The following is a 25,577-nucleotide window of genomic DNA, read 5'->3' as shown; positions in this document are numbered from 1 at the left end:
GACAGCTCCTCCGTGCATTTACCACCCCAATAGCCTTAGCCCCCACCTGCTGTTTCAGTCTGTCCCCACGGTCAACTCCCTCTGATAAATTCCCTTTGGTAGAACACCCAGTGTGTTCCGTAGTTTTCTTTTGTTCACGCATCCTGATAGTTCGGTTCTTTTCTGTTGCTTTTAGAACCAGGGCTACAGCAAGCATCTGCACATGTCTGTGTGTACCCAGGGCACTATCTCTTCCACTTCTGGTTGTGTTTGTCCCTTCCCATGGAGTGTACACCATCCTTGTTCATCGTCGCCTGGTCTTCCTAGAGAAGCCACTGCCCTAGGAGTGCATTCTGGTGCTGACTCTTCCCGTATGACAAGAGCTGAAGCAGGAGTGTTAGCAGATTTTAATCCAGGTCTTTATATTTCCTATATAAATATGGATGTATACATAATTGATAGATAAGTCTGTTAAAATATATTCATTGTTATAAATATTTAATTTTATAAAATATATAACATTTATTGATTACATTTTGTTGATGATATGAAGTTGAATCCATGCTCTTTAATACATCTTCTAACCATTTAAAAGGATTAAATAGCAGATGGCCCACAAGAAATGATCATGTGACCCACAAGAAGAGACACAAATGCATAATTGATCATAGAGTGTCTTTTGCATGAACAACATTAGGACTCAATTATAGATTATGACATTTGGCCCCTGAGACTTTAACATTGTCTCAAAGCAAGGGTCGGGGGAATTTTGTTTGATAGAAAGAAAGAGGAAGAAGAGGGAGCACAGGAGAAGGATGGAGAGGAAGGAAGGATAGAAGGAAAGAGAAAGAAGAAATGAAGATGGGAAGGGAAGAACTTACAACATGCATTGGAGGATGGAACACTGAACAAATAACTCACAGTCACAGAACCTAAGGGCAAAAATGTGAATGGAGTTCTGGTTGTTAGCTAAAAATAGGTCTTGTGATGTACAAGCTTTCCAATAGATAAGCACTTTTGCTTGAGGATGCAATTCCATGGGGCAGGGGATCGGGGCTTGAAGCTTCTTTAAGGAAAAGGTGTAGGTTAAAAGGGCATTGTCCATGGGTCTCAGCTTTTATGTTTGTTTTGCTTTGTTTTGTTTTGTTTTGCTTTGTTTGAGACTGGGTTTCTCTGTATTGCTTTGGAGGTTGTCCTGGAACTTGCTCTGTAGATCAGACTGGCCTCTAACTCACAGGTATCCACCTGCCTCTGCCTCCTGAGTGCTGGAATTAAAGGCGTGCGCCACCAACGCCCGGCTGTCCCTGCTTCTTGGGAACATCATTTGGGCACAGGAGTTGAAGGTTGGACTGAGCAACACAGCAAGACCTTCACTTTAGCAAATATGGGAAGGGCTGTGAGTTTGGATCTGTGCTGGTTGGTTTTTTAATCTCAACTTGACACAAGCTAGAGTCATCTGAGAGGAAGGAGCCTCAACTGAGAAAAATCTTCCATAAGACCCAGCTGTAGGCAAACCCATAAAGCATCTTCCTAGTTAGTGGTAGATGTAGGAGGGTCCAGCCCATTGTAGGTGGAACCACTCCTAGGCTGGTGGTCCTGGGATCTATAAGTAAGCAGTGTTAGCAAGCCATGAAGAACAAGCCAGTAAGCAGCATCCTCCATGACCTCTGCATTCACTCCGGCCTCCAGGGTCCTGCCCTGTTTGAGTTCCTGCCCCGACTTTCCAGTGATGGACTATACTGTGGAAGTATAAACCAAACAAACCTTTCCTCTCCAACTTGCTTTTGGTTAAGGTGTTTCTTCATAGCAATAATAACCCTAAGACAGGATCCCAGCACCCACATTGGGCAGCTTACAACAGTATGTAACTCCAGCCCAGGGGGGTCCAACACCGTTGCCTGGCCTCCATAACCAACTGCACATACCCACATATCTCGTACACATACCATATAACACACTTGATTGGGAACACTTTGCACTTTCCAAAGCCCAAACCCTTTGCCATGTATCATGTAGACCTCAAGATAATCTGGAATCCCATAGAGTTGACACTCATGAGTCCTATTTCCTAGATGAGGAAACCAAGGTTCTCTCTTGCAGTCACACCACTTGCAAGGGATAAATAGCACTGAGGTAAATCCCCAGCCAAGCCCTGTACCACTCAGCTGCAGATAACTGGCTGTGGGAGGCAGGAGGCAGATAACCACCTGCATTTCTCACTCTGTCTTTGCAGCATCCCCAGAACTCTCCCCATCAGATGAGAAGCCATGACCCCTCACATTCATCTGGCTCTCCAGATGGCTGAGGCGCTGTTTCAGCTTCATCTGCGAGGCACTGTACTCAGCCAGGAGTCGTGCAAACTTTGTCTGCAGGGTATCCAAGGATGACTCCAGGTAGTCCACCTTCTCCTCAATGTCTCTGGTACCTTCCCTGGCCTTGACCAGGTCCTCATCAATTAGGTTGTCCTTCATCAGAATCTGTCGACCCTTTTCCTCCAGGGCCTTCTTAGCATCTGGGTATTCCGTGAGGGCCTCCATCAGATCGTCCTTGGAAAGGCAGAACAGATCTGAGTAGCCAATGCTCCTGATGTTGGCCGTCCTGCGGTTCCCTGACTTGCTCCCCTTAATGTTTAAGATGCTGATCTCCCCAAAGTAACTGCCATCGCTGAGGACCACAAACTGGGTGACCCCGTCATCAGCCACCACAGCCAGCTTGCCCTCCTTGATGATGTACATCTCCCTTCCAATGTCCCCCTTTTTGCATATGTAATCCCCAGGGCTGAACACCGTGGGGCGAAGCTTCAGCACCAACTCCACCAGCAGCCCCGCCTCGCAGTCCTGGAAGATTCGGACTTTCTTCAGGGTGTCCAGGTGCACGTTGATGGCGATCTCAGCCTTCAGCTTGTCTGGGAGACTCTTGAGCACCTCCTTTTCATCCACTGTCTTCCTATTAGCCCACAGATAGTCAAACCACCGGATAACCCGAGTCTCCAAGTCCTTGGTTACCTTCCGGAAGTGCATATACTGCTTGATGGAGTCAATCTTAGCCTGGAACTCTGCTCTTGAAGCATTCATGTTGGAAATCATGGAGCCCACGTTTCCTACGATAGTGGCAAAGATCAAAACACCCACCAGGAAGTCTATGACCACAAAGAGATACTCCTCATCTTTCACAGGGGGTGGGGTCTCACCAATGGTGGTCAGGGTCAAGGTGGACCAGTAGAGACTATAAATGTACTTCCTGGAGAGACGCCCATACTCTGGCTTGGAGATGTTTGGATAGACCCAGGAGTCTGTCCCAAAACCTATGAACTTGGAAATGGCAAAGTAGATACAGGCATTCCAGTGGATGATGATGAGGATGTACAGAACCAAGTTTCCTATCCTGAACACATTGGGGTAGTTGGTCCTTGTCTCTGTGCGGTCAAAGAATTCAAAGATTCGAGAGAACTTCAGTAGACGGTTGAACCTCAGTTCCGGGTAGTTTATGCCCAACTTTAAATAAGCCAGGTCTGTGGGGATGAGAGACAGGATGTCCAGCTTAAAGTGTAAGGTCTTTGCGTAATGTTTCCACAGCCTTTTGGTATCCCTGACCATTAAGCCTTGCTCAAGAAAACCTAAGGAGGGAGAAGGGAGAGGTCACTTGGGCATCAAAGAGGCTTAAATTAGCTATAGAAAGACATTTCCCATCACAGTTACACAACAGACAGTGATGTGTATGTGATAGAAACAATTATCAGACATAGCATACAAGTGTTGAAACCCACTCTGGTATGTTTTCTATAATGTTCTAATCTCGTCTGTTAAATTTTTTTTCCTCTGCTGGGAATTGAGCCTAGGACCTTGTATAAGCTAGGGCTTTATAGCTAAGAGTTCCCAATTCTCTATTCAGGTTTAAAAATCATAGATTGAGTAACTTTGAAAATAGACTGGCTGTGAGATGACAGCAAAGAATGAGGATTGAGTTTTAAAAGATAAACAGATATTAGAGAGTGTGCCCAACTGAGACTGGGTGAGGGAATGGGAGCATTCCTAATGCTATTCTCTCTGCTTTCTGTGTATGCTTGAAAATACTGATCATCAAACTTTAAAAACTCAGATAAAAGCCTACCAAACTGATCTCACCAACTATGATGTCCAGTGAAATATTTCAGGGCTTGTCCCCCAGAGCTTAAGACACGAGGCTCTTTTACAAGTTCAAGGTGTTGCTTCTGCTGACCTTTAAAAGTTCCAGTTACCCTTTTCCTCAGGTTATTCTTGTTAAATAATTGCCTTTCTGGATCCAAAGGCGACTGGTTCCAGGATCCCCTTCACCTCTTTCCTCCCAAGGAAATCAAAATCCTTAGATGCTTAGGTAGGTGCCTTCCATAGAATGATGTCTCATTTGCGTATTACCCATGTATATCATCTCGATTATTTTAAAATCCTCTCTAGGTTCCTTATAGTATCCAATACATACAGCATAAATGCCACAAAGTCATTTTGGGCCATGTGGGGATAATGACAAGGAAAAGTAAAATCTCTAAATGTTGGTCACAGAACTTTTTTTCAAGTATTTTCTATCCAGTCAATTGGCTCTCCAGATGCAGGGTCTGTACATCTCGGGTGCTTGTGCGTGTGCTTACGGAAAGCCTTGTGTCGCATCCTGACTTTTGGACTTCTCTCCCTTTTATGATTCTCCCAAGTCTGAAGATCTTTTCCTTTTGGACTGTGATCATGGCCACCTGGTTTCTTGGCCTCTGTCTCCCCCACTTCCTGTGGAGTCTGGCGTTGACACTATCCAAGTTACAACAAGGGGTGGAGTTGATTTCTGAATGCGGGCACGCTGTCCCACTGAAGCTTGTATAAGACACAGGGCAGGGTCTCAGCGGCCACTCACAGACCACTGTGCCTATTTATGCTAATGCACTGCAGCAGAGCTCATCCATGCCAACCTCAAGCTGTGTGCTGGAGGGCTTCTAAGTTGAGATGCTGGGTACCAATGCGGACGGAAGCAGGAGTTGCCAGTCTGGCCTGACTATGGTGTGACAAGGATGGAGCGCCTTGGTTTCTGAATCAGAAAGGTGAAGACAACCTTGTTATTTGTTTCATGTTCTAATGAGAAAGCAAGGTGAGCTGAGAGGATTTGTGCATTGTGGTTTGCTGCTGCAATTTGGTGCGTTTCCCTTGGGCATGGGAGTGTGTGTGTGAGTTCCAAAATCTTAGACGCAACAAGAAGGGCCTCTACAAGGGGAGGTATTTGTGCACATTAGAAAAAGATCCATGAAAGCTAGGCAGACTCAATTCTCACACATAGGTGGGTCTCAAGCCCAACCAGAGCCTGTTTGGAAAAACTCATCTTCCTAGGCCCTGTTTTGAGTTTCAGTTCTTCTTTGAGGGGCTGGGGAGATGACTCAGCAGTTACAAGTACTTGGTGCTCTTTCAGAGGATCTGAATTCAGTTCCCAGCCCGTGTCCAGTAGCTCACAAATGCCTGTCACTCCAGCTCCATGAGGGAATGATGCCCTCTTCTGGTCTCCATGGGCACTACACTCATGTGCACAAACCCTCTCTCTCTCTCTCTCTCTCTCACACACACACACACACATCACTTAATTAAAATTAAATGAAATTTAAAAAAAAATAATAAAAATAAATTGTGACACTCCTCTGAGAACAACAGAGTAGTGTGTGGTTCCTGGATCTTCCACATGTCTGAAGAGAGGAATTCCCAGACCGAACTGAGTGCTACCTCACAAAGTCAGTACTGAAAATGTCTTTTGTGATGGCAGTTTAGTTCTATGTCACAGGTGACAAAAAATGAGGTCCAGAGAGCCAGCTTGACTTGCTCATAGAACATTGGGCAGCATATCTCAAAGGTGATGTGTCTTAATCCATGCTCAGGTCTTGTTGAAGGGTTTAGCATAACTGACCATCAAGATACCAGTACCCACTCTGTGTTTGGTGGAGCTCCGATCTCCCAGGCACATCTCGGTCAAAGATTGGCAACATCCAGTCTGCTATTGTGGATCTTCCTGGGTACACTGGACCCCCTTACTGAAGGTCTGAGACCAGGTCTAGTTAAATCCTTGGGCTTGGGGCACACTCACCTGTCCGGGCTCGAACCAGCATGTCTACAACATAAAGGACGTCTGCAGCGTAGTCCAGGACCAACCACAGTATCAGATGCTCTAACTGAAGCTCATCAAAACAGGCCCTGCAGAAGCCAAGTGTGAGATGTGACAAGACCCGCTGAGTGTCAGAGCACAGACCCTCCCCTCCCTGTGCTGTGAATGGACTCCTCGTATCCAGTCTCAGTTCTTCCTGCAGTGCTACACATGTAATGTAGCAGTTTCCGCCCTGGCCTCCAAAAATGATGTCCCTGCTCCTACCTGCACACAAGCAGACACCAGTTGTAGAAGACCGGCAGGGCAATGACGGTCAGCCAGCGATAGTAGATGTTGCTAGAAGGGTCCACCACGATGGCATCCTTCTTCCTTCTGGGAAAACAGACGTACAGCACTATGTGTGGAAAGGCTTTGCGGGAACTAAGGGGTTAGCTCAGTGACCTGAGAGCGATTTTAGGTTGAGGCTGAAGAAGTTACAAGAGGATCTTCTCCATTCCAAGAGGGTCATATGGCATGCCTCTGTGCAGGACAGCGGGGGTGGGGGGATGGGGTGGGGGTGGGGAGAGATAGACTGGGAGTCAGGCTAGACTTGGAGGTCCTCCCCTCTGGGCCGAACCTCCATGACTGACTGTAAAATCTTGATGGTGATGTTCCCTGGGGCATCATTCTTTTCCTTCAGGGTTCATCCTGGAATGAAAAGGCAGCATGGCAATGTGACTGAGTGCCAATGAGGGAACATGCCAGTTGTCCTTTGCATAACTGAGGCTGGAAGTTTGTGTAGACAGCACTCTGTAATGTGGGGTTCTTTGTCCTGGCAGGGTCCTGCCACCCCTGAGAGCCCCAAATAAACACACAAGACTTATGTAAATTATAAAATTGCTGGCCGGTGGCTTGCACTTCTTATTGGCTAGCTCTGTCTTAATTATGAACTCATTTCTATTAATCTATGTATTTCCATGTGGTCTTATCTTACTGGAGAATACCTTGGGCCTCCTCTCTTCCCAGGCTCTACATGATGACTCCTTTCTGCCTATACTTCCCAAAATTCTCTTCATCTGGTAGCCCCGCCTGTCCTTCCTGCCTGGCCACTAGCCAAACGATGCTTTATTCATTAACCAATAAGAGGAACATATATACAGAAGGACAACTCCCAAGAGCACCCAGTGTCTCTGAGGAAGTTCCACAAGACTGAACTTGGAAGCCCCGAAGAGTGACCTGGGCCCTCACTATCTCTACTTCTCACTGTATTTGGGATAAGACAGAGTTACTTATTTCATTATGACTATCTATTACTCTAGAAGTCTGGGGTAAACCTCTCCATTAAAGTGCTGAGAAATTAGAGGCTCAGGCTAATGTTTTATGTTTACCATCCACTTCCACTAGTCCCTGGAAAGTTACATGCAGCCTGAGACCAGAGACATTTTGATGCAACAGGTTATATACTGAAATTCACATACAAGGAAGAAATGCCATACAGGGTTTAAAAAATCATATGTCATGCCAACTGATTGAGTAGGGGCTGCTAAAAAACTGACTACGATGGTCATGTATGGGGGTACCTGCCTGCAGTCTCAGCACTTAGGAGGCTGAGGCAGGAGGATTAAGCTCAAGACCAGCCTTTACTATACAGGACATCCTATCTGATCTAGTTTGCTTCTGTTGCTGTGATAAATACCACGACCTAAAGCAATCTGAGGGAAAGAAAGGGTTTATTTCAGCTTGCACTTTCAGGTCAGGGAAGGAACCTTATAGCACAAATAATAAAAACCCAGAGACAGATACTGGGGTTCAAACTGAAGATCCGAGAAGCAAAGTGGCCAGGACTAGAAAGTTTTTACCTCTACCAATGCTCAGACAGAAGGGGCAATCCACCGAACCTCAGATTGCATCCAAACTACACTGCTTCACACCAAGTCTCAGACTGCACTAAGCTCCTTATATACCCTCCAGTGCTGGGATTAAATGTGTGAGCTCTGTTTCTCTTTTAGATGGAGTCACTTGCACATAGCCCAGGGGTGGCCTTGAACTCACAGAGATCCATCTGCCTCTGTCTCCTGAGTCCTGGGATTAAGGGTGTATGCCACCACTTCCTGGTCTCTATGGCTGTGGCTAGCTTTGCATTCTGGTCTCCAGGCAAGATTTATTAGATCCTAAACAATATATCACCTCAGAACCTGAAGCAGGAACTGTAGGAAGACAGCTAGCTTTCTCACACACCCAGGTCCACTAGCGTAGGGACGGTGCCACCCACGGTGGACTGGATCCTCATACACCAGCCATCAATCAAGACAATCCCTCACAGATATGGCAACAGGGTTAGTTGGTTAGGAAATCCTCCCAGTTCAGACTCCCTCAAATGACTCTGGACTGTGTCAAGTTGACAGCTGAAGCTCATTAGGACACTGTCTGAGGAACCAGAACAAACCAAACCAAGATAAGCAGACCATAAAGGGATTTTAAACAATAGTTGAAGAGAAGATAAAGAGAAGAACATGTGATTTTAAAGATGAACCTGTTATTTTGTAGACCTATAGATAGAAAGTCAAGAATGGGTCTCACCAGAGAAAAATCAAACAGAGCTGTGATCTTCTCTGGAGGTTTTAGAGGAGCCCTTTTCCCTGTTTCTTGCTTGTTTTTAGTGTTGGCAGGACTCAGTTCCCCATGTTCTTGCTGGCTGTAATGCACTGCAGTCCCTAGCTTTACCATACTGTGGCAGGGCTGTGACACTGGCTGGGTAGGCAGAGTGCTTTCTGCACAAGCATAAAGACCAGAGTTTGGATACTAAGAACCCATGTGCTAGCTGGGCAGACATGGGGACTGCCTGTAATCCCAGCACTTGAGAGGTAGAGACAGGGCATTCTGGGGATAAGCCTGTTTAGAATTGGTGAGCTCCAGGTTCAGTGAGAGGCCCTACTTCAGAAAACACAGCAAAGAGTAATGGAGGGAGGCAGCTGACTCAATTTCATGTTTCCACATATACAAATGTGTGCACCCACACAGACACAGACATACATATGCGTGTGCAAGGAAAAGGAGGAGGAAGAGAAAGAAGGAAAACAAGTGTCAACTGTTCAAACTCTTGGGACCTGTTGTCCGAGTTAGGTTTACCTGTTAACTTGGTAGCCCAGAGGCATTAGAGGGAGTCTGAATTGGGGTATTAGGACCTGCTGACACATCTGTGAGAAGTTGTCTTGACTGATGATTGATGTGCCCACAGCCCACTGTGGGCAGCACTGTCCCTTAGCTGATTGGCCTGGTGTATAGGAAAGGCAGGACTGAGGGACTGTTCAGATCAGGTTGGCCTCTGGCCACATCTGTGGGGAATTGTCTTGACTGATGATTGATGTGGGGGGAGCCAGCCCACTGTGGGTGGTACCATGCCTAGGCTGATGGGCCTAGGATCATGGAGGAGAAGGATGAGGATGAGGAGGAGGAGGAAGAGGAGGAGGAGGAGGAAGAGGAGGAGGAGGAGGAGGAGGAGGAGGAAGACGCAGAAGCAGCAGCTGTGGCATTTCTTTGTTCCTGACACCATATCTGTCCTCAGTGTGAGTTATTATGCCAGCCTAACCCTTCAAAGTTTTGGTAATAAATACTTTTTTTTGGTTTTTTGAGACAGGGTTTTTCTGTATTGTTTTGGAGGCTGTCCTGGAACTTGCTCTGTAGACCAGGCTGGCCTTGAACTCACAGAGATCCACCTGCCTCTGCCTCCCGAGTGCTGGGATTAAAGGCATGTGCCACCAACGCCCGGCTAATAAATACATTCTTTTAAAACGTTTTAATTTAACTAAAGCTTTCATAGGAACAGTCACACGTGGCCACCTGACTCGAATAGGACAGACTGCTAAGCTCCAGCCAACTGAGTTGCAGTTGTACCTCATCCCTGCCTTAAACACTGCCCAATTTGGTTTGGAGGCCACCTGATTGCAGAGTTGTGGATGAAACAGAATTGAGATAGTAAGAATAATTTTATCTTTTGATAATGGATAAGAACAAAGAGTTCTTCAATTTGTTAATCAAGAAGCACAGAAAACAAGTCACTGGTCCTGTCTCCTTGTACCTACTGGAGTGATCTTAATGAGTGCCACCAGCAGAGGGCGCTGCCCACAAGCTTATTGGGCTCACTTGCAGCTGCACAGCGCTTCGGCTTCCTTTGGCCAGGCCTTGAGGCTCTGTGTCATATATGTTTGGGCTTTTCAAAACCCCTGCTTCCCAACCACTGAGAACCTAGTCCAGAATCATCCAGCTGAACCCCTAGATCACTGCCCCCAAATCCTATACTAATACCAATGGTTTTGAGCTGAGAGCAATTTGATCCCAGAGGGAGAAGTTATACCATATTTAGGGACCAAATAAAGATAGTAGAAATGGGAAGGAGACTTGAAGAAAGAGGCCCGGAGAGAATTGTCACCTGTGGTCTGAAGGAATTAGAGTTCTACTCAAAGAACAGAGCGAGAAGAAAATAAGAACCAAGCTCTGGCCCTTTGCCAACGGCAAGTCAAGCAATTGGTATTTCTTACTGCTGCTGATGGCTCCCTCTCATCTTCAGTGAGGACATTCCCAAGAGGCAGAAGCCTCGGTCTGTGTGCCCATGCAAGTCTGCTGTTGCCCATGGGCAATCTCACTCTCATTCACACAGGGCATTTGCGTAGCACTGTCTTATTCACACACTGAATGAACTCATCTGCCAGCTCAGGATCTGTGACAGAACCTAGGCATGGCAGGTCACCCTTCCAAGAGGCTGGTCACCCTTCCAAAGTGGGATTCTATGTAGGAGTGGGGTGGTGAGGGGTGGTAGGGGTGGTGGGGTGGCTCCTGGGATTGAGGAAGGTGAAAGCCAGCATACCTGGCTGGGGCTTGGGTGCTTATTCTTCCTGTGGGTTGCTGCCAAGTGTTAGCATCATTCCTGGCCCTGGGCCAGGCCAATGGGGATGGTTTCAATGACTCAGGTCCATTTTTGCCTGAGGTGACAATGCCAGCAACTCCACCCACTTCTCCCTAGCATTTCTGTTCACAACTTTCTGCTCACAGGGTATTGTTATTGTCAGGAACACAGTGTGTGTGCGTGTGTGTGTGTTTGTGTATGTGTGTGTGCACGCGTGCACATGCATGCATGCATGCATGCATGCTTAGGTGTGGGGACAAGCTTGGGGGAAGAGAGGAAAAGCACTTGGATAAACCCAGGCTTCTGGATAAACAGGATTAATGGTTTGAATCCCATCTAATTTCCGAGCTTCAAATTCTACTCAGTTCCCTTCTATTCGCCCCGCCCCCCCCAACAGGATAGTGAGCCTTTATCACTACAGGACTCAGTGGCACCTCTACCTTCTGGCCTTCCATGCTTTGCAGGTGAAGGGACTCTGCCTTCTACATTATAGGGGGAGGGCGCACACTCCCCAAGGAGAAGCTATTTCCTATTCTCATCTACACAGACCAGATATGGCTCTCCAGGGTACTGCTTCTTCAGAATTTAGTCACAGTAACTTCTGTCTTCCAATCAGCAGGCCAGAAGATTGACAAACACATCTCCAGGCTTAGGTTTATATCCCCTCTGCTCCCGACCCCTTCAGGAATCTCACAGCCTCAGGCCTATGGCCCGCATCTGTGGTCCACCCAGGAATGCGGTAGAAGGTAGGGGCTGGTTTGACACACATTAGATACTCCCCGTCACAGCATCCCACAGGTGTTCTTCTCATTGCTGCCAGGACAAGCTTCTGACACAAGGGGTAAGAAAGCCAGGTGACCTCACAGAGCTAAGAGGGTACCTCGCTTATCAGCCAGTTGCTGTAAATTGCTCATAGGAGACCACTGGGGGGGGTGCGGGAAATGGTTGGTGATGCCACAGCCTGACTAAATGTGCTTCTTCTACGCTAATCTGGCTAACTTCGCCAAAGACTTCCTCTCCCTGTTTAAGACGTGGCCTCAGATGCTTGTTTCTGGGTTGTTCTACTGGTCTGAAAATTCCTCACTGACTTGAAATTCCTGGGAGTGGTGGAGAGGGCACCCATCTCCTGGGGTAGAGTGGCCTTACTTCCACAACACTAGATCCACGAGGAGGAAGTATCTCAGTAGATATTTCGCTTGGCAGCTGGGACTTGGCCTCCAAAAATTCAAAACCCTCCTTCTCCATGAAGTCCCCATCCTACACTGTCCCATCCATCTGCCACCCCGGGCCTTCTGGTGAGTAGCCAGGCATCTGTGGTCTAGCCCTGAGTGGTTCTCACCCAGTCCTCCACTATTTGGTCACACGGGGATTATGTATTTCAGTACAGCATCCATCTCCATTAGTCTAAGGTTGGAGGAGGATAATTTAATCAGATTACCTAAGGAAGTCTTTATTTACTTAAAACAAATTGAGCCAGTCCAGCTAGCTGTAGAAAGTTCCAGACTGCCTTCAGCTGAAAAGCAAGCAAGTGCAGAGAGCAGTGGTCCCACTGTGTCCTTTTCTGGGCCTGCTGTAGTGCCCAGCCCACGGTCCTGCTCAGGGACAAACAAAAGGCTAGTAACTCTTTTCTGGGTTGGGGTGTGGCTCCGTTTATAGACTGTTTGCTGAGCATACACGAAGCCCTGAGTTTGATCTTGAGCACCGCAAGAGCCAGTATGGACACTAGAAACCCAACACTATGCAGATGGAGGCAGGAGGATCAGAAACTCAAGGTCATCCTCAACAGAATAGAGTTTGAGGCTCAAATGGGAAAGGCAGAGTGTGAGGCCCTGTGCTTCCCAAGGACGTGGCCCCATCCCTCAGATCTCCTCTTCCTGGCCCATTTGCCATTTCTCTTGTGTCTCTGTGTCTCTACACTCCATCAGGGTCTCCAATGACTGGTTCTGCTCTGCTCTCGTCCTGGTCAGGACCCTGGACCCCTACAAACCCACAAGGGTTTGCAGCTGCCGCCTGTAGGGAACCTCACACATGAGCATGCCTCTCCAGTGGGCCCTTGAACCTCAGCCAGGACCTTGACACCTTTTGTGATGGTTTGAATAAGAATGCTTGGTCACCAGGAAGTGGAACTCTTTATAGGATTAAAAGGATTAGGAGAAGTGGCCTTGTTGGAGGAAGCCTGTCGTTGGGGCTAGGCTTTGGGGTTTCAAAAGCCCATGCCAGGCCCAGAGTCTCTCTTGTTGGCTATGGATGAGGATGTAGCTCTCATCTAGTTCTCCAGAACCACACCTGCCTGCCTCCATGTTCTCCCACCATCGTGCTCCTGCCTTGATGGTCATGGACTAACTCTCTGAAACTACAACCAAGCCCCCAATTAAATGCTTTCTCTTATAAGAGTTGGTTATGGGGTCTCTTCACAGCAATAGAACACTGAAGATGACTTTCTTCAGTACAGAAAACTGAATCTGGGTTTATCGGCAGAAAAGTCCCTGAACACTTGTAGGGTGTGTGTGTGTGTGTGTGTGTGTGTGTGTGTGTGTGTGTGTGTGCGTGCGTGCACATGCACACAAGTATATGTGTGAAAATCAGAAGACAACCTCAGTGTCACTTCTCAAGTACCACATACCATTATTTTTTGTTTCCTTTTTTTATTTATGTGTACATGTGTTTTGCCTGCATGCACATCTGTGTCCCGTGTGCATGCTGTGCCCATGGAGGCCAAAAGATATCAAATTCCCTGGGATTGGAGATACAAATGGTTGTGAGTCAACATGTGGGTGCTGGGAATTGAACCTGAGTCCTCTCAAACAATAGCCAGCACTCTTTACCACAGAACCACCTACCCTAGCACTATCTACTCTTTGTAAGACAGGGTCTTTCACTGACCTGGAATTCAGTGAGTTAAGCTGGCCATCTAGAGTATGTAGTACTCCCTGAAGGACAGATGCTCACAGGGGTCTCCTCGGGGCATCTAAGCTGGACCCATGTGCTTCTCAGCTGTCTCAGCTGGTGTGCAGCTGGTGTACAGGTAGCCCTCTTCCTGTTTTCTGTTTCTTACCCTTTCCCTGTATCTGGTGGTTCCTGTCCGCCTTCGTTGGGCTGGGCATTGCTTTCCTGGATGGACACCTCATTCAGCTCAGCTCCATGGAAACGGTCCAAGAAGGAATCAGGTCTCTGGTCCTCATGGTGTAAGTGCCTGGCAGCCCAGGCACGAAGTGAGATGATGAGGCGTGACACCCTGGAAGGAGAAAGGATAGGCAGTGGCCAGAGCATAAAGGACAAGAAAAAGACCCTACTCTGGCCTTGAGGGGCCCGAAGAAGCAGAGGTGAGCAGTGGAGGTGAGATTGGGGACTGCGACTCAGAATTCTATCTCTACTATGTCCTTTTCTCCCCTTCTTCCCTTCCTTCTCCAGTCTTGGGGAGAGTCTCATTGATAAATGATGCTATTTCTTTATTATGGCCTTGTCCTTTCAAATCTCCCACAGCCATGCTCTGTCCAATGGGGCATTAGCAAGCATTTCTACTCATTATTCCTTCTGCCCAAAGCAGATCTCTTGTTAGGGTTATTAAATGAGAACTGGATAGCTCATCAGTTAAGAGCGCTTGCTGCTTTTGAAGAGGGCCTGAGTTTGGTTCCAAACAGCTTGCAACATTTGTAATTCCAGTTCTAGGGGATTGGATGCCCTCATCTGACGTCAATGGGCACAAGACACTCACACAGTGCAATACATACATGCCAGGCAAAACATACAGATAAAATTTTAAAAAAACTTTGAAAAATATTGCTAGGCATAGGAACAGTGGAAGTAGACAATCCTTGTGGTCTAAATGGGAAATGTCCCCCATAGGTTCATGTGTTTCAACACTTGGTCTCCAGTTGGTGGCACTGTTTAGAAAGACTGTGTGACTGCTAGCCTTGGTGGAGAGAGTGGGTCACTGGGGGGACAGGCTTTGATGTAATGACCAGCCCTGCTTCCCTTTGTTTTCTGCTTCCCAACTGCTCATGCAGTGTGCCAGCTGCCCCCTGTGCCACCCTCACTGTGATGGAATTGTAAGTCATAATAAGCCCCCTTCCCTTAAGTGACTTCTTGACAGGTATTCTCTCAGACAATGAACAAGCATCCATATAGAGTGTGAGCCCCTCCCCCACACAAGTATATTCTAGTCATTATTTTTCTCATAAGCTCCAGGACTTGGTTCAGTCTGGTGCAGAAGTACCTTTGCAATGTGTCTGAGCCCTATCCTAATATCAGACCCTGCTATGGGCTCAGTCTCTGAGGTTGCAGCCCACGTCTCTAGAGCATATCCTAGCTGGAACATTCTTTGGGAAGCCTGCACCTACCGTGCTGCTCACCTCTTATGTTTTCACCAGAGAGGGAGAAGATAGGCTCAACCCCATTTCTTTGCTTTTGTAGTTTTATTCTTTGTGTGTGTGTGTGTGTGTGTGTGTGTGCCAATGCTCATGTGCACGTGTGCATACACACACACACACACACACACACACACCATATGTATGTAGGTGTCCAAAGAGTGTTGTGAGCCAGCTTATGTGAGAACTGAACCTGGGTACTCTGTAAGAGCAGCAGGTTCTCTTAACACTGAGTCATCTCTCAAGCTTTCCTTCCCCCTGCCTCTATTTCTCTGTTTTTGCCTCTCTCTCTGGTTTCTTCCATTCCGTATCTATAGAGACCTCCACATATGGTGTTCCTAATACATTCAGACCTAAGCAACCTGCAACCAAGTCATGAATTGCTAAATACCTTGACCCTAATTATACTCTTGCAGCTGCCTCCCAGGCCCCTACTCTGTCTCCATGGCTTCATCTCTACCACAGACCACATGGCTATCCTGAAACAGTGCCCTGTCCAGTATACCTGAGGTCTTTACATTTGCACTGACTCGAAGATGCTTTCTTCTTTGCAACCAGAGACTCGAGAGAGCAAGTCTTATTGATATAAGATGTTGGAAACCATTTTGATACCCAACTACAACCAGCTCCTTAAAAAATCAAAATAGAGGGTCTGCTGAGATGGCTTAGTAAATAACATTCTTGCCGTGTAAGAATAAAGACACATATCTTGGATCCCAACACCCATGGAAAAGCCAGTGGGATGGTATATGTCTGTTATCTGAGTTCTAAGGGATAGAGACAGGAAGACCTCTGGAGATCGGTGGCTAGGCAGTGACCTCAAACTCAGTGACTTAAGGTAGAGACTTAAGGTGGACAGCAACTGAGAAACACTTAATCTCTCTCTCTCTCTCTCTCTCTCTCTCTCTCTCTCTCTCTCTCTCTCTCTCACACACACACACACATACCACACCACACACTCCAGAGTAGAATAACATTTTCTACAAGTAAAAATACAACGAACACCTAGATAATAAATAAGAGAAAGAAAATGGATAAGTAAATTCACCAATTGACTCATTTGACCATCAGCCTAACCAGCACTATAGATGGCTGGCTTAAGAAAGTTGCATTGTGGAGCATCTGCATGAGATGGCTGCTGGGAATTCTACGGCTCCAGCTACCCCTGCAGCCAGCACTGTTAGAAGCACTTTCAAATGAGGCTCGCTCCGAAGGGCGGAGTGACTTTTTTATGTGCTACTGCTGGATAAAGTCAGGTATCCCTGGAGAGAGGTAGAGTTTAGAGATTTGCCAGTCTGTCGGGTGCTTTTGCAAGGATGCGTGCCAGAGTCTAGACATACTAAGAAACCTTCCAGTGCTACTTCAGGAAACAACATCCTCAGCATCCCACTATGTCTGCCCAATGTCCTCTCCTGGCTACCCAGCCTCACACGGCCTCTTTTGGATTTGTTATGAGTGTCTCCAGGACTGAGAAACACTCCATGCTATTTTTTATTAAAGTCATTTCAAACTAAAGCTATTCGTCTTTGACTTTTCTGAGCTCAGATCGTCTGGTTCAAGAAGAGATAGGAGTTAGTCACTGATAGATTCTAGGGTGCTCTGCTCCTTGCCCTGGTCTGCAAATCTTCAACCCTATCTAACACGCCTTCTGAGGTATCCCACAATCTTTGTGCCTCAGTCCCTATTTTTCCAAGGTGAAGATTGTGCAGGGTTCATTACCTGACGGGCCCCTGGCTTGTGAATAAGCTCCGTGCAGATCCAGCCAGTCCTTGGGTCTCCATGGCGATCCCTGGCTGCGGTGTGGAAGATGTCTCCTCACATGGTGAGTGAGACCTAGGAAATCAAATATGCAGCATGCTAATTGATTTCAAGCTCATCCACCTCTCAGTCAGTCAGGAGTGAGATGGGGAGACGCTGGCAGCAGGAGGAAAAACACCATTGCAGATTCTCAAACCAGAGGCCCTACTTCCAACCATAGTAAATCTTGACTTCTGAGATAACATGACCCTTCCTTTTACATTTACTTATTTGGTTTTGCTCTGTGTGTGTGTGTGTGTGTGTGTGTGTGTGTGTGTGTGTGTGTGTGTGTACCTACCATGCAAGTGTGGAGATCAGGGGACAACTTGTGGGAGTATGTTTTGGCTTTCCACTGGTGTATTCCAGGGACAGAACTCAGGTCTTCAGGCTTGACAGCAAGGCACCTTTACCCACTGAGCCATACTGTCACTTCCTTTACAGCAGATCTGACCAAGGACAGCAGTTTTTTGATCAGTTACCATATATGAGTTAAGTGAAGGCAGGGGAACCCACAGAAAGTGTTAGCATGATCTCCATCAGAGATTGGGGCCAGAGGAAGTCCCAAGACCTGCCATCTTGGACCAGAACAGATGTTTCCATGCAATGCTTTTGGCGCAAAGATTTTTACTTCCAAGATGTCACTGACTTCTGCGTCTGGTCTACCTCCTTCTAGAGGCCTCCCTTCCTACTCTGTGTGCTGTGGATATACTTTCTGAACACTTATGTACTTGTCTGGCAGCTTTCCTACCACTCTGGGTCATTGTATGAATTTGGCCTACTCCTCCAAGCATAGTTAAAATAATCTGAGCAGTGTTTAAAAAAAAAAAAACAACAAATTCACTCATCCTTTGTCAAACGGTCTCTGTCCCCAGCAATGCAACAGTAAGGAGGAGTTACTCCATCTATGCATTCAGGGTGGACAGCACAGGTGTTGATAGGGCAGGAGACCACAGGTCCGCGCGGGTAGTGGAGCCTCGTATCTGATGAACTACCTTGAATAGACCAGGAGTGTGTCCAGGAGCATTTCTCTCTCTTTAAAAACCTCCTAAGGCTGAATTTGACCAGCCTGATTAAAAACCAGTCAGGCAGTGTCACCCAGGGATCTGCACTTCACTCTATGACTCTTGAGGAAACCCAACAAGGCAAATTAATTCTATCACGTGGCCTATTCCAAACTAATCGGCTTTCTTAACGAGGTGGTTGAAGGTAAACATTAAGTCAGGGGAAAGCTTTACTCCCTGTGGTGAGAGATTAGAGTCCTTGAATCCCAGGTGCTGAGTCCCTTCTCGCCACAGGCCACCCACAGGGATGAGGTGTGTGAGGGTGGGGTGGGGACTCATTATTTCCATGCTATCTAGGATGTCTTTGGATAGCCACAATTGCCCGCATGCACCCTCTTCTCCCAGCTTCCTCCCAGCAAGGTCATTTTTTTTCCTGTGGAACCACATGGAATTAGACCGACTCATCTGTTGTGTTGGCCACCTTCAGTGATGGGGACCAATACAAACTCAGGCTGTTCAGGTCACAGATCCCATTCATTCTTTTTTGTTTTTTGTTTTGTTTTTGTTTTTTGAGACAGGGTTTCTCTATGGCTTTGGAGGCTGTCCTGGAACTAGCTCTTGTAGACCAGGCTGGCCTCAAACTCACAGAGATCCGCCTGCCTCTGCCTCCCAAGTGCTGGGATTAAAGGCGTAAGCCACCAACGCCCGGCCCCATTCATTCTTTCTCAGGTTCAAGTCTCTCTTCATCACGGTCAACTTACTGAGGTCTAGCTTAGCCATGTAGTGAAACCAAGAGCACCCTGTGATTACTGAGACCAAACCAGGAAGTATGTGTTGGTTTGTGTGTTGTTGTTGGTATCAGCCAAGTCTCAAAGCCTTACAACACAAGTTGTTGGTGACTCCGATGTCTTCAACTTGCACCGGTATGATGGATTTTTTTTTATAGTTGAATATTAGGCTTCCCCGTTTATCTGAGTCATGTGATGTTTTGCGATCTTTGGTGTGCAGAGGAATCATTCCCCTGCCATCTCCCAACATGTTCACAAATACAACAAAAACACACACCATTGATTGACAGATTACTGTGCATCAGCTACAACCAGTTTGCCATGTATCCAAGCAATGATGCTGGAAAAGAGAAAATACAAGTGCAGAGGGTTTAAGTAACTTTCCTGAGGTCACAAGGCCAGATGGCAAAGGGGTGATTCTAATGTCATTCCATTTCAAAAGCTGTCCTTTGTGTTTTAACTGACAACGTGAATGAAAACAAAGTTTAATGGGATATAGCTAAGGATGGATCCCTGTGGCATGCTGTCAGAGACGTGGCTCTGATTCGCCTGGCTGCCTTACATGGGTCTCAACCACTGGATACAAATCTCCCCCACACCCTTAAGAGACAGCTTGCATTTCACCGCTGTGCCCAGAAGAGACACCGCCACAGATCCTGCTGCACTGCAACTGCTATGGTTGCCCTCCTGACATTCTGCTGACAGTCAAGATTGGAGGCATATCCCACAGTGCCTTGGTCAGTTTCAGGATGCAGTGTCAGGAGGAAAACGTGTCTTTCTTGAGTCTTTGAATCTGAGAAGTTGGAATGCCATGGGAGATGGGCAGCGGCTGATGCCTAGAGCTGTGGTCAGAGCACGTGTGTCTGGAAGATCCAGAGGCAATTCTTTCTATAGATGGAGGTGTTCTGTCCCGACCATGAGCTCTACGAATTCTAGGCTCCATGCAGCCCACCAAGCATTTCCACTTAGCCTCCTGCCTGTCATTGCATAGTGCCAGACTTCCTGGCATATGCAGTAAAAGACTCAAACTTGTGACAGGTAAGGTGGGCAAGGCAGAGCTGTCAGACACTGCTTACAGATTGCCTCCCACCTACTTTCAGGTAGGTGGCCGAGTGGACAGCCAGGAGGCTGGATTTAATTTCTTATTCTAGTACCTGTCCACTGGGTAACCTGAGGGCTGGTCACTCACCCTCTCGTGACTTAAGTTTCTTTTATAAAGAAAGAAAATGTGCAAACCCATGTTGATTTAAGTGTTATTCCAATACTCCATCCCTGACAGGTACATTTATCACCAAAGGATGAGGAGAACCTTCTATGATATGACTGAAGGAAATCCAAGGAATGACTTTCTTCTTGATGCAACTCCTTCCTTACTTCATAATGCCTGAAATTCTGCTACTGATTGTTTTTCAGTGGCCTCTAACTTTGGTAAGTCTCTGGGGGCATTTATACAGCAAATCTAATTATAGCCCACATCCTCCAAAGATGCTCAGCTCAACAAGGAACATACATACATGGTGGTCCTATCAGATTACAATGAGCTTAAGAATTCCTACCAGCTAGTAACGCACATTCCATGGCTGTTCCATGTGACATTCCCCAACAACAGACTTCCAGGAAGGTAATCCTCACTGCCAACTTCATGACTGTCATTTCTTCTCAGAGACACTTATCTTACCAAACACTTGGGAGGGAGATGGACAGAGCAGAGAGGAACTGAGTGTTTGAGGTGACATTTGAGCCCTCAGGAAGACACAGGTATTGATGAGGATAAAGTAGGTAGGCAGTGAAATGATGGGGATCTAGATCCTTCCAAGAAACTGAGAGGCAGGAGGCAGAAAGGGCTGCCAGGGAACAGCATGACACCAACTTGGTGATGACTTCAGGTGTAATGATGTTGCCTTCTAAGAACAAACTGTTACTGGAGTTAATAGTGTCAGGCTGGACCCTGACATCTCTGGCAAGCCACCCTCAGTCACCTGTCCTAAATAAGCCAATTAAAGAGACAATTTAATAGTGAAAAGCAGAAAAAGATTTACTTAATATGGCCTCATTGGGAAGAGGGACTAAGAGGTCCAATCATTCCCCAAGTCCATGTTTGGAGTCCTGGGGTAAGTCATTTTGATGAAGGCACAGTCCTGCCTGTTATTAGCCCGTCTATATCCTGGCTCCAGTATCTCCAACAAGGTGTCCTGATGAATTGTCAGTCATGTATGAAACCTGTTCTGAGGAGATCAGTTTCCCTCTGGGTGGTACCAGTGTGAGAGACTCCTTGAAGTCAACAAGGACAATGACAACTGGTACAATACATTGAAATGACTTTTAAACACAAGAGAAATTTCAGATTGTGACATTCAATCTCTAAATATGTGTGTAGAGGGAAGTGAGTGCTGGGAAGGTTTCCCATGTCACCAGTTACTGGGCAAGGACAGAGGTGCCATAAACATCAGAGCACTCTGTGTATCATCTTGTCTTATTCAGGACATGGGGACAGGAGAGCAAACACACATGATCTGCTGGCACAAAGCTAGAGAACATGACACTATTCTTCTCAAGTCCCGAGGACCCTGAATGACTCCACTGGGCACATGTGACCGGGGAACAGAAGACAGTGCACTTTTAAGATCCCTGAGAAGCAGCGTGAAAATGGTTTTCTTTGGTGATAATTGCTTTGGGTTCTGCTCAGACAGCAGCGTGAAGAAACCTCTTTTCTGTAAGACACAGGCCCCTGCACCCCAAAGCTCCATCAAAACAGCTACATCAGGAGATAGGTGGGGATTTGGGGTGCCCTCAGATCTCATTGTAATTCTCTGTAGTACACTCTGAAGAGTCTTTTGCTATTGTAGTATCTTACAATGGAGTCAAACAGCTAAGAAGAAAAGAAAAATCAAGACTTTTGTGAGACATGTTTTCTTATGTCACCAAGGTTGGCCTTGAACTCCTGACTGCACTTCTCTGGCTTCCAAAAACTAGGATTGTAGGCATATGCCACCATGCTCATATTGAGACACTTTTATTTCTAGTATTTTCAAGATATATATGTATATATATATATATTCATTTGAAGGAAGCATTTTCATTCTTTCTTGTGATGTTCCCTTAGGAAAACCATTCTAATAACTTAATAAAAAGGAAAACTGGGCCTTCAGTGTGGTGAGAGATCTTGTGGTAAGTCTGTCTCAGGGGATAAAACATTGGTAGTTCTGTCTCCCTAGGGGCATTTAGGGAAGGACTGGTGGCACATGAGATGACAGCCCCATTTTATGATTGGGAACAAACAATGTATTCTAGTTCAGTACAGAAGTCTTAATTATTTATTCCAAGAGCTCCCCCAAGGGACTGTGATTTGAATGTAATGACGAGGTCTGTCCAAACACAATTTCTTCCCCTAAAATAGTGATTTTTAGACTCACAATGTTTTGTGTATGTATCAGAGTCCTTTGTAAATCTGCTTTAAAATTTTTATATACATGAGCGTTTTGCCTACATGTATGTCTGTGCACCACATATGTGACTTGTGCCTGAGAGGCCAGAGGAGGGCATCAGATCCCCGGGTACTGTGAGCCACCATGTGGGTGCTGAGAATTGAACCCTGATCCTCTGGAAGAACAGCTAGTGTGCTCTTAGCCACTGAACCATCTGCCCAGTCCTATTTGTTCAATCTTACATGGAGAATAAATAAATTCTAGGCTGGGTTGAGAAGCCCTGCATAGATATAGACTCTGCCTCTGTCCCAAGGCAGCTTTAGTTTCATCTTGAACACATGCTGGGTTCTCCTTTCTGATCCCAAGGAATATTCTGGAATTTCTTGTATGTACACAATGTTAGACTCCAGTGGCTGCTCAGGCCACAGCACCTTATAGCATTCCGCTTCCTGTCTAAGCGGCCCTTGCTAAGACCCTGTGAGTCTCCAGATAACAGGCACCTCTCACCAGGGAAGTGAGTTTACATCAAAATGGGTACTGGTGGGCACACATCCTGCTCCCCACCCCCTTCTCTGACTCCTGCCTGGGAATCAGAGAGCTTGGCTGCAAGCTTGAGCTGCACAACTTCCCCCATCCTCAGAAAGGTACAAGAGACTCACACTTCTGCCACATGGGCCCTGGTTTCCTCTCCAGAACCCTTTGCCAAGCTGCCATCTATTTATCTGCTTGTTAATAGTCTCACTGGGGGGGGTGGCATATGTCTTTAATTCCAGCACTCAGGAGGCCGAGACAAGTGGATCTCTGTGAGTTCAAGGCCAGCCTGGTCTACAGAGCGAGTTCCAGGACAGTCTCCAAAACTACAGAGAAACCCTGTCTTGAAAAACCAAGAAAAAAATCCTGTAGCCTCAAGGAACAGCCTCTGTCTCAGTGTCCTCTATGGTCTCGATTTGGGGTACTCTCAGACCTAATTGTAATTCTCTGTAGTACACTCTGAAGAGTCTTTTGCTATTGCAGTATCTTAAAATGGAATCAAACAACTAAGAAGGAAAGAAAATTCAAGACGTTTGTGAGACATGTTTTCTTATGTCCCTAAAGTTGAACTCCTGATTGCCCTTCTCTGGTTTCTGAAAACTGAGATTGTAGGCGTGTGCCACCATGCTCAGATTAAGACACTTTTATTTATGGTATTTCAAGATATATATATATATGTATATATATACATACATACATACATACATACATACATACATATATATGGCAGCCCATCATACACAGTGGAGCAAAAATTAGAGGTCCTGAGTCCCACAGCTTCCCTTGGGGCTATGAGTCCAATGACTTTAGGTCCTCGCACAAAGCCCACCTCTTAAGAGTTCTGCCTTCTCCTAGTGCCACCCTTAGACAGAAGCATTAACACAAAAGTCTTTGGGTGATGTCCAAGATCCAAATTTAGGATGGCAAGTAGCATTTTCCAAGGACATCAGTTCAGATCCCTTGACCATGATATGACTTTCACCTGCTCAGAACACAGTGGAATCCTGCAGCAAGACTGCTAGGAGCCAGAGGCCCATGGTAGGGAGTTAGCATGGCTTTGTGTGGTGGCTTTGTGTTTGGCAGATGATCAAGAGCTCTCATGATCTCACAAGTCAGACGGGGCTCATAGGTTACTGTCAAGGCACAGTCAGGACAGAGTCCACAATGCTTTCTGGTTAGGCAAACATTTGGGCTGATGCTGCAACTTACTACCAAACCCAGGGCTGTATGTATGTTAGCTAGGCAAGAATTCAACCAACTGGGCTACATCCCTAGCCTTGAGTGTAGATGACACTCTAAGATAACCTGACACACAAACATGTGAGCTTACAAAAACAAATACATTAGGTGATGCCTGATGGATACATAGCTGTTCATAGAATATACTCCAGGATCCCCACCTCAGACAATACTCTCATCTTCAGATGCCCAAGTCCATTACATAAAATTGTAGAATTATCATAAAATCTACACATAGCCTCTTTTTTACACCTCAGTTAACCTAATACAGAAGCTCCCTCCCACACATGCTCAGAAGTTTGTCTCCTAGGTAATTCTAGAGCCTGTTAAGTTGACTACCAATACTAACCATTGCATTTGTTAAGAGTTCACTCTGGACCTGAGGATTAAGAGCCTAGACAAAGAAAAGAGCAAGCATGCATCTGAGAAAGGAATGGAGGCTTGCAACGGAGAAGAAATGATGGATGAGGGATGGGGGAATGAGGGACTGAGAAGAAACGATGGATCAGGGATGGGGGAATGAGGGACTGAGAAGAAATGATGGATGAGGGATGGGGAATGAGGGACTGAGAAGAAACGATGGATGAGGGATGGGGGAATGAGGGACTGAGAAGAAACGATGGATCAGGGATGGGGGAATGAGGGACTGAGAAGAAACGATGGATCAGGGATGGGGAATGAGGGACTGAGAAGAAATGATGGATGAGGGATGGGGGAATGAGGGACTGCCATAGCTGTTTTGAGTCATCAGTTACCATGCATTTCCATAGCAGGGAGAAATTTCTAGTTTTAGATGGGCTGGGCCATTCTATAATGGTAGGACAAAATGACAAGGATAAGAAAGTTTCTCATGGTTCAACTCAGTCCTCTCAGTAAGAACTTAAGAACCATGGACTCTAGAGATGACTCAGCAGGTGAAGGTTCTTGCCATGCAAATCTGAAAAGATGAGTTTGATTTCTGGAACCCCCATGGTGGGGGGAGAGAACCAACTCCTGAAAGCTGTCCTCTGACCTCCACATATGCACTGTACACACCCGTAATTATAATAAAACAAAATAAAGGTTAGAAAAAATTAATAAATGTAGCAGTCACCTAATAGCTTCCCCAACATGATGGATTGTACCCTTGAACTATGAGCCACAACAAACCTCTTCTCCTTAAGTTGCTTTGGTCAGAGTATTTGATCTCAAGAATAGAAGAAACTAAGAGAGTACAATGAACTGTGAATGCCCCAATACCGTCCTGTGGCTGGCCAACACTAAGACACACTTCTTAGTCTCAGTCATGGGAATAATTCATAAACCCACAAGAAACAAAGAGCCCATCATACCTGCCAAGGCCATTCTCAACGTGACTGAGATCTCTGTCTGGGGTCTTTACTGAACTGTGGGTCAGGGAGGGCTGGGAGTATTGAGTGTTGACCTTGGCCATCTTCACAAACTTGTCACATTCCACTCCAAGG

General features: G+C 46.4%; 1 protein-coding gene across 1 annotated transcript; it reads right to left on the bottom strand.

Moving 5' to 3' along the window:
- Positions 1–460: 460 nt before the first annotated feature.
- Positions 461–25,577, bottom strand: Cnga3 (cyclic nucleotide gated channel subunit alpha 3). The gene is made up of 5 exons (XM_040729615.1): positions 25,446–25,577; positions 14,022–14,201; positions 6,349–6,456; positions 6,067–6,173; positions 461–3,595 (listed from the first exon to the last, which is right to left on the bottom strand). Exons 1-5 carry the CDS (start codon positions 25,544–25,546, stop codon positions 2,196–2,198), a joined length of 1,896 nt encoding a protein of 631 aa, XP_040585549.1. The 5' UTR covers positions 25,547–25,577; the 3' UTR covers positions 461–2,195.

This window comes from Mesocricetus auratus, unplaced genomic scaffold (genome assembly GCF_017639785.1).
Source record: "Mesocricetus auratus isolate SY011 unplaced genomic scaffold, BCM_Maur_2.0 Super-Scaffold_100021, whole genome shotgun sequence".
Lineage (NCBI taxonomy): Eukaryota > Metazoa > Chordata > Mammalia > Rodentia > Cricetidae > Mesocricetus > Mesocricetus auratus.
This window is presented reverse-complemented; position numbering and strand designations above follow the sequence as displayed.